The sequence below is a fragment of the Alligator sinensis genome, unplaced genomic scaffold (assembly GCF_000455745.1).
Source record: "Alligator sinensis unplaced genomic scaffold, ASM45574v1 scaffold1_1, whole genome shotgun sequence".
Lineage (NCBI taxonomy): Eukaryota > Metazoa > Chordata > Crocodylia > Alligatoridae > Alligator > Alligator sinensis.
The window spans coordinates 249,608-259,408 of record NW_005842556.1 but is presented as its reverse complement, the minus strand read 5'-3'; the positions used below and the strand labels follow the sequence as shown (position 1 = coordinate 259,408).

Genomic DNA, 9,801 nt, shown 5'->3' with positions numbered 1-9,801 from the left:
AGGTTGAAAAGTTGCAAGCTTTGCATTAGCTAATCTTAACTGCTAAATATTTGCCTGGATGTCTCCAAGAGCATATATTTATTGCTTGTGATAGTAACCCCTCTGGTTCTGGCTACCACCTCTGGCAGAGGGAAGCCCCACTGCTCCACAGGAGGAGGTGGAGGAGGGTGGAATGGGAGGAGGAAGCTTCCACTGCTACTGCCTCAGGTGGAGGGAAGCCCCCATGCTCAATGGGAGCAGTCTGGGAGGAGGGATCCACTGCTGGTGCCACTGCCACTTCCTCAGGCAGAGGGAAGCCCCACTGCTCCATAGGAGGAGGCAGAGGCAGAGCTAGAGGTGGTTTGGTGAGGGGGAGGGAGCTGTTGCTGCTGCCTTCTCAGGTGGGGGGAAGCTCCACTGCTCTACAGGTGGAAGCAGAGGCAGGCAGGGGTGGGAGGGAGCAGACTCACCGGAAGCTGGAGGAGGTGGTAGCAGCGGAGTGACTATTTACTAGGGCTGTGCAAAGCTTTGGATCATGATTCAGATTTGGAGATGATTCAGATGATTTAGATGCTGAATCTACCAATCCAAATCAAATCACTGGAAGCTTTAGGCTTTTCAAATCGATTCGGAGCTTCCGAAGATTCAGCCATAGGATATAATGGGGAGTAAATGAAATATCTATAACTTTGTTGTCTTTTGGCTGATTCAGGTGAAACTTGCAGGGATAGTAGCCTCTTCTGAGAGCATGATGCCTGCCAAACTTCTAGGTGATAGGTGAAGGGGTCTCTGGGAAACTGCACCCCAAGTTTCACAAAGTAAAAATCATGTCATGTGTGTGTGTTAAGCCACAGTGCGGTGATGGTAGCCTCTGCTGAGTCAAAAACGTTTACCATGCCTAAAGCAGATAGGTGCAGGGGTTTGGGAGAAACTGCACCCCAAATTCTTGAAAGCAAAACTAATGTCACATATATGTGTTAAGCTACAGTAGGGCAAAACCTTCAGGGATGGTAGCCCCTGTGGAGGCCACAAAGCCTGCCAAGTTTCAAGGAGATAGGTGCAGGGATTTCAGGGAAACTGTACCTCAAGCTGCGGACAAGCAAAACTCATGACATGGGTGATGCTGTGTGTGTTAAGGTGCAGCAGAATGAAGGCGGCGGCCCTGCTAGCCCCTGATGCAGCCACAAAGTCTGCCAGTTGCCAAGGAGATAGGTGCAGGGGCTTCTGAGTTCTGGGGCCCTGCAGCTCTGACTGCTGACAGGCAAAACTCGTTTCATGGGTGCTTTGGAACTGTGTCTGTCTTGGGGCACGGGGGAGGTGGGGGTGGGGAACGCAGACTACTGCAGGCCTGGCTGCTAAACTACTGTGTTACCAATCAATCATGATTCACTCAGGGATCAGCTCAATGCACAGTAGCTAGCTACTAGATAATGAGTTAATGAGCAAGGATTAACACCTACAAAACCACAGACTAAGGAGAGGAAATAATCAATACAGAGCCAGAATGGCTTCTGCCCAAAGCCAGAGACAGTCAGTTGCACAAGCACCCATATCATGGCTCCAGGAAATGCAGGGCCATGGCTGCTTCTCCCCTGGCCCTGCACAACAGTTATGCTCTCCTCCCCAGGCATGAGGAGGCTTCGATGATGACACTGGAGGAAGAGGAAGGTAAGCCCTGTGCTGCCGCCCCCAGGAGGAGGTGCAAGGTGGTGATGGTGTTTTCCAGCCGCTTGCAGAGGGTTTGGGATTGAGATTATGGTCGGGGGTAGAAAGGTAAGAAAGATTTATTGACTTAAAAAAACACAACTATGCATAGTAACAAAACAAACAATAACAGACAAAAGCAATTTACATTGGCAATTTATCGGCAGTCCCCTCTGATGCCTGATACACAGCAAGCTTCTCTTTTTACAAATTTCAGCGAAGTCAGGCATTCTTGAACAGCACTGTCCGAAGGGGTACCAGGAAGGACTCTGGAATGCAGTTCTTGGGCTCTTCGAGGTTCATGGGCCCACTGATCTAGGAAACAGCTAACTAATCCTTTTTACAGAGCTGTATCTTCTTTCTGAATGGTTTTTAGATATTTCAGCTAATTTAAAGTTTTTGAATGGTTTTGATAATGTACAACCACTCAGATTTTTTTTTTTACTTTAACTGTCTTTAGACTGACTAATTAGCAGTACAAGCCTTACATTCTTTTGATAAGGTGATTTTAACTATGCCACCAGGGCTTTACTACTTCAAGGCTTTGCTAAATGTACTAGGCCTTACTTTATACAAGGCTTTACTACATCTTAAACTTTAATTAGGATTTAGCAACAACATATAGCTTAATATTTAAACAAATACAGAAAAAACACTGTCTAATTTTTATGGGGCCTTCAGCAAGCACCTTTATCTCACAAACATAATTTTAGCTGTCACACTCCACCCCTCGCTTGTTGAAGCACTATGATGGCTACAATTGAGGTGCTATAGTTACATGCACTACATTAGGAAATGGGGAGGTATTTATAAATTTAACCTGCATAGCATGACAGATTTACAACAACAGCAATTAAAACACTATTTAGCTTTTGTCACTAGGGCAATGCAGAATACTATGATGCTCAAGATGGTTAGCCATGTAGTTGAGGTGGCACTTGGTGGCACACGAATAGTACAAATTACGTCATACTATTTACAAGGCTTGGGCATGTTGACAGCTAGACTGATGATTTGCCCACCCTCTTGAGTAAGGAGAGCTAACTGAGGGCCTTGCTGAGCTTTTGCCTCAAGGCTTTGCAGCTTATTTTTCACTTTATTTTAGTTTTTTAACCGTGGCATGTCTACATCTGATACCCATGAAGTGGGTATCATAAAGTTGAGAGATATAGTCTCAGAGGAAATTTCTGACCATTTTAGGGGGATAGTACGGTTACTTAATTGCAGTAGAGCAACAGCTCTACTTTTAGCTCCTAAGCAACACGAATTGCATAAAGTTCAGGTGGCACCATTCCACCATGCCTTTGTGTAGGTATGATTAAAACACTATGCAATAACTTTGTTTCAACTTGTAATACGCTCTGCTACCTGGTGGGCCTCACACTATTGTTGGAGAGTGTTGTTAGCCATAGGGATGGGAGGGGGCAGATTCTCCCATAAATGCAGTGGCTTGAGAGGCTGAACAGATGCAGAATACACTATTGGGGACACAAACTCAGGGGCGTTGAGCTCAATGGGGTTCTCCTCAGGAAGTATGTAACAACACATTCTTAAACGAGCGGAGCTACAACAATTACCTCCCCTCCCACAGTTAGTCATTTCAGCCTTCAGATAGAGATTGAACTCAAGATAACTGGTGCTACAGGTGCACTGACAGTTACCACCTTGCCGGTCAACTATCCTGTTTCTTTTACTCAGAGATTAGGACTTCACTTGCTCCGGGGTGGCGGGTTTCTTCCAGTATGGATACTGCAGCTGAACCACGTGAAGGCCATCTGAACGCGTTTCTGGGGGATGCTCTTTAGAGTCAGGCTACTCTCTGAGGTCTTCAGGAGCAAGTTTATTAATATCTGGGTAATAAGAAGGACAGTAGACATGCCCTACTTAGGAAACACAATAAGGCATTAATAAAAAGAGTACATTTATAACAGTTTACCACTTTACGATGTCAGTAGATTCAGACCGGTGACTGAGCAGGACTCGTCTTCACTGGCAGGCTTTAGTCTTCAGTGGCAGGCTCAATTAGAAATGGTTATGACTGCACTTGTGGACAGATCTAATCTGTAGGAACAAGACAACAAGGAGCTTGGCTCCCATTAGATAAATTTGACTTAAATACTCACTATGTATTATGCATACTTTTTGCTAATAGTGTCTCCTCCCATTTATTTCTTTGAGGATGCTTCATTACTACCTGATCTTCTGCCTGGAGTTTTTCTGGGTCACCATCCCTAGATCACTCTACTGCTGGCTCGCGGGGATCACCCAATCCAAAGGCCTATTGCATGGGGCTACCTCCCAGATGGGGTTGTTTATTGCCTTGATAGCTCGATCCAGGTGCAAGTCCCAGTTTTTAAGAGCCAAGCCAGTGGCTACCCACAAATTGCATTTGAGGATGCCATTGGCTCACTTTACTAATCCATTAAGACTGCAGATGGTATGGGATGTGATATGTCCATAAAATGCTATGTTTTGTGGTTCAGTCATACACAAGATGATTGTGGAAGTGAGGGCTATTATTGCTTTGTAGATCTATAGGTGGTGGATACACAGTTAGTAAAGTTTTCAGTGCTGCACAAGTGTTCTGGGCTGTAGCTCTCGCTGAGGCGTGGGTGAACGTTATTCTTGTGGCAACTTTTATAGATACAAACACATAGCGTCGTAATACTAATGGATTCTATCTAATGCAGGCTTATAACTCTGGATGCTTTCTGTCAAGGCTGGTAGTGATGGGACGGCAGCCGTCAAGAGGTCAGTATTAGCATTTAAAGCTCGAACGTCAATAGTCAACTGCCACCCTCCATTTGGCTTCCGCACTGGCCACACTGGATAGTTATACAGAGAGTGGGTTCGAATAGTAGTCTCATCTTTTAACTGCTGGCTTATAATACACTGGAGAGGTTGTGTTGCCTCAGGGGGAGTTTGATACTGGGGTCTGTGTACTCTTTTCATGGGAGGCAGGGTTAGTGGGATAATTTACATCTAGTTACAGCTGTTATAGCCATTTTTGTTGGTTCTTGGTGAGGCACTGCGCACCCAAACTGCCAATTTTTTTTGTTCAAGGGCAAACTGCTCTCCTCTTAGTACATTAAGTCCCAGTAAGTTTGGTCCCCCTTTAAGTATTACTGCAGCCACTGTTACCTTAGAGCCATTAGGTAACGCAAAGTTTGCTCGGACAAGATGTCCTGGTCGTCTGGTACCTCTGACTCTAATTACTTGATAAGGGGTTTCTTTCTCTCCTTTCCAATCTGTGAAATCCAAAATGCAAATCTGGGCACCTGTGTCTAATAGCATATTAATTGACTTTTTACTTTTACTTAATTGAATTTGTGTAGGTATCCAAATTAAGGGGATAATATTAACTTTAGATACTGGTTCTCAGCCTGCTACTACCCCCATTGTGGCTCCTTTCTTTAGGAGTTGGGTTGGCTGGACTCCCTAGGCCATGTGATCAGGCAGGGTAAAGCCTGGCGGCTCCGCATGTGCCTGGGAAAATGTTGACAGTTTTACTTTCAGGGCAGAGAATCTTTCCGGTGACACTGTTGGTGGCACAAAAGGCTCTGCTTTTGGTCTTGCCCTTTTGTAACAGTGTTTAGCCCTCAGCCCTTGCAAGACACTGATGGGCAGTCTATTGATTTGCACTTCACTGAAACAGGCAGCTAACACGTTTTTCCACATTTTTGCTTGCAGAGTCTTGGGCCGGCCTTTCCTGGCTTTTCTCAACAATTTGGGGGGGGTCAGGGGGTTCATCTTTCACTGAGGCCACTGCCATAGCTTTGGCAGTTTTCATCAGCTTGGTAAGCCTTGGCTTCTGCAAAATGGGTAGAAGCTGCACTAATTGCTGGATCGCATTTCTTACCAGGTGATTCACCACCTCTGGCTCCAAGGCCAACTAGGCCAAGGTGCACTCTGTTGGTGCTTGTCGGCAAAACCTCCTCCACAATGGTGCTGTCACAACTTTTGCATCTGGTGTGTGAGTCCAAACTGCTGCATGCATGATTTTAGTTAGTGATAATAGATACAAGCAGCAGACAGCTTCTTTTGAATTGGCCCATGACTAAGAGGAAGGGTTAAGCTGTTCTTCTATATTACCATAACTGGCTGCAATAGCTTGGAGCGCAGCAGAAAATATTTCATTACTTAATGAAATGTTAATTTCATTCATTAACATTTTCATTACTTTTTGCAAACTGATTTAACTGCAAATTTAACTGATTAAAAATTGCAAAAGACAGAGTTCTACAATTTTTCTTAAGTATCCTGTTCCAGAGCTTGACCACCCTCACAGTTACAAAGTTCTTTCTTACATCCACCCTAAATTTCCTCTACTGAAGCATAAGGCCATTGTCCTTTCCCGTACAGTCACAGAAAAAAAAAAACCACCTCCATGCTCTCTATAATTTCCCCTTCAGCCATTTTAAGACTGTTCTCTGAAAGTATTTGAGGACTGTTATCAAATCCCTCCTCTGTCACCAGGTGGAATACACTTATTTCACTACACCTTCAATATTCGTTTTTCAGACTAATTAACCCTAGTTCTTTCACCCTTTCTGTATAATTTATGTTCCCTAGGCCTGTTAGTCTAAAACAAACAAAACAAAACAAAAACAAAAAACCCAAAGAAACAAAACCAAAAATTGCCAAGTCAAAATGAAATAAAATTTGACAAATTGTTGATATGTCAATTTGTTGATGTTTTATTTTTTACCCCAAGTTTCATACAGAATTGAAAGAAAGTGAACTGAAAACATTTTGACCAGCCCCACATGTCACATGCAACAGCACAGACTCTATGCATCTGACAAGCAAGATACTTTATAATTAAAGGTGACTGAATGTTGGTAGTCTAGAACGGGAGTTTTGGTCTTCCTTATTTTCTTTCTGAATATGTGAGGGAAAAAAACCCACATTTTTGGAATGGTAATTACTCTGATTCAATTTGAATGAAATTCATATAATTCAAAAGGAGATGACATCTCTACTATTCAAATCTGTATTGCAGATTTGAATAGCCTGAGTAGATCACAACAAGCCTGAAATTTATTTTATGCTGGGTCAGTTGCGGGGCTGGGACAGAGAAACTAAGACAATGTAGGCTGGGGTTGGTGCAGTGCTCTAGGGATTTCATCTTCTGTTGACTCTGTGTATAAAAATAAATACCCATTTTCTTCCTCTAGCTTTCTGTTTTAGTGTGAGCAGCTGGTTCATTCCAGAGACTGTGCTGTTTGTACATGTTGCAGTGTTTATACCTGTTGGTGGAGGTAGGGATGCTGTATCTCGTCAGATCCCTCAATTCATCTATGATTTGAGATTCCTAAATATTTGGGAAAGCACCTGACTGCAGTTAAAAGGTCAGTAATGAATGGTCTGGTTTCTTCTCTGTTGCAGGAAGGATGGAAATAAACACATTCACAACAAGCCAAAGTCCCTAATGCATCCAGGAGGGAATGGAGTGAGTAGCGTGCATGTGTGCATGTATGTGTGTATTAACAAAGACACTGACTAAATCAAACACTTCTTTTTTATGGGCGTATAAAATAAGTTTTGTGTACCTTAAGGAAACATCTTCTGGTGACCATGTTGCATCATAACAGAGACTCACCAATTAACCAGAGTCTCATTTTTATCATCTGTTTTTTTTTTCCCCTCACCCTTATGCCTATTTCCTACAAATCCTGGTGACATACGGGAATTGATAACAGCAGATCACCATATTTGGGATCAGGAAGGAATTTTAACCCATGGTCAGATTGACATGGGCTATGGGGGATTATGTCTTTCTCTGTTGTGAAAGGAGGCACAGCCTCTTTCACTGGGTCTATTAAAAAAACCCCTGTTTTGCATTCTTATAGTGGCAGGATATGGTTAGTACCCTCATCCCCCTCCTCGTCCTTCGGCAAGTAGGATATGGAAGCATGCACCAATCGATACACTGTCAAAATTACTATTTGGGTATTGATTTGCAATTGTTGTGGGACAGAGTGTGGACACATACAACAATTGAACAGTATCCAAATGTCACTGGCTGGGAATCATGCACAATTGTGTATGGTACAAACAGCTGTGGCTCCAAAACCAGGGGATGGCAGCCAGCTCTGCATGTCCCTCTAGTGAGTGACTAGGGTTGTGTGTGTGCTTGCACCCATAATTTGGGGCTCCAGAGGGTGGGTAACTTCTGACTGGAGGTGTTTTCACTTGCCTGCTCTCCCTTCCATCCTAAACATGAGTTCAATATAATTCAGTAGTCCACACTTGACCAAACTCAGCAGTGCATTTCCTCTGCCTGGGAAGGAGGAGTGCCTGCATCCATATTTTGTGGTAACCAAAGTTTGAGGGGCAGGGGTCATGATGGGGAGTTGTGGCAAAGTAGGTAGTGAGAACACAGCTAGTTGTTAAAAAAAGATAACTTTTATTAAGCAAGCAGTGCCTGGAAGTTCACTGATTAAAAAGTGCCAAATGAAGCAGGTAGGAGAGTTCTGCATGATAACCAGGGTGACCAGTTACAATCGGCAATGGTAGGTAAAATGTGATGCAGTGTCAGACGCCTCAAGAACAGCCAACACAGATGTCAAAGAATGACTGCTGTCCACACGTAACATGTACCTAGTTCCAGTTTCCCAACTCAGGCAGGCCTAAGTTTTCAGGAAGATATAAGCAGTTTTAACAGGTTTGCAACTCTGTGCACTGCTTATTCTGGTGTCTTCCTGGTCCTACTTTTCTATGCTTGTTTGATTTACCCCTTTGTAGTAAATAAACATTAGTGTTTACACAAGTGCTATTGAAGACTAATTAATTAGCAATCAGTCAGGCTGCCCAACAGATCCTACCAGTGCAAAATGAGTTAAGGTATACATTGTTCTTGATGTCTGTCTTAATATTCACACTCAGTCTTCTCTTATGTGTAGACCTCCATGATAAATGCAATCCAGAACAGATGGACCGGGACAATCAAACCACAGTAACAGAGTTCATCCTCCTGGGACTGACAGATAATCCACAGTTGCGGGTCTTCCTCTTTGTGCTGTTCTTTATGATCTATGTCACCACCCTGGTAGGGAATTTTGGGGTGATCAGAGTCAATCCCCAGCTTCACACCCCCATGTATTTTTTCCTTAGTAACTTGTCTATCCTTGATCTCTTCTACTCTTCAGTCTCTGCTCCCAGGTTACTGATTGATTTCTTAATGGAGAGAAAAAACATTTCTTATGGTGCATGTATTGCTCAGTTTTACTTTTTTGCTCTTTTAGTGGCCACAGAAGCATTTCTGCTGGCTGTGATGGCATATGACCGTTATGTAGCCATTTGTAACCCTCTGCTCTATACTGTTGCTATGCCCAGGAGAGTCTGTATACAGCTGGTTGCTGGATCCTACATTGGAGGGCTCACAAACTCACTGGTACACACTTGTGGATTACTGGGACTGTCATTCTGTGGGCCTAATGTCATCAAGCATTTCTTCTGTGATCTTCCTCCATTGCTAGAACTTGCCTGTTCTGACACCCACAAAAATGAGACTCTGCTCTTAGTCTTCTCTGGAGCTATATCTGCCTTCTCCCTCTCAATGATCATCATCTCTTATCTGTACATCCTGTCTGCCATCCTGAGGATCCGCTCTGCTGAGGGTAGGCGTAAAGCCTTCTCCACTTGTACCTCCCATTTAACAGCTGTCACTGTATTCTATGGGTCCATTACTTTTAGTTACCTTCAACCCAGTTCCAGCTACTCACTGGAGCAGGAAAAAGTCTCTTCTGTGTTTTATTCCCTTGTGGTCCCTATGCTGAACCCCCTCATCTACAGCCTGAGGAACAAAGAGGTGAAGGATACCCTAAGAAGGTCAATAGCTGGGAAAAAAAAATATTTGAGATAATTGGATTCTGGGGCTGAATTTGAGCACAAGTCAAAAGTTTAAAAGGAGAACATAGTTTCTGTGTAGTTGTCCAGATCTTTCTGCTTTGCAATTGTTTCTAGCAATTCACAAGTTTTAATAGCAAAAGATTCAGTTGCTTTTTAAACCCTGTGATATTAAGCGTAACAAAGCCTTTCTATCAAGTTGCATGAGGTTGCCTCTTGTTTGTTTGAATAAGGGTGTCATCTATCTCTCTTCATCCCTTGACATAT

General features: G+C 43.4%; 1 protein-coding gene across 1 annotated transcript; it reads left to right on the top strand.

Annotated features, from left to right (window-relative positions):
• Positions 1 to 1,623: 1,623 nt before the first annotated feature.
• LOC102372251 (olfactory receptor 1052-like) lies at positions 1,624 to 9,550 on the top strand. The gene is made up of 4 exons (XM_006032219.1): positions 1,624 to 1,647; positions 4,374 to 4,434; positions 7,072 to 7,135; positions 8,589 to 9,550. The coding sequence occupies exon 4, from the start codon at positions 8,618 to 8,620 to the stop codon at positions 9,548 to 9,550; it is 933 nt and encodes a 310-aa protein (XP_006032281.1). The 5' UTR covers positions 1,624 to 1,647; positions 4,374 to 4,434; positions 7,072 to 7,135; positions 8,589 to 8,617.
• Positions 9,551 to 9,801: the final 251 nt, after the last annotated feature.

What these genes read in the sequence shown, in the direction of transcription:
- LOC102372251 (XM_006032219.1), top strand. Translation starts at nt 8,618, where the DNA reads ATGGACCGGGACAATCAAACCACAGTAACAGAGTTCATCCTCCTGGGA.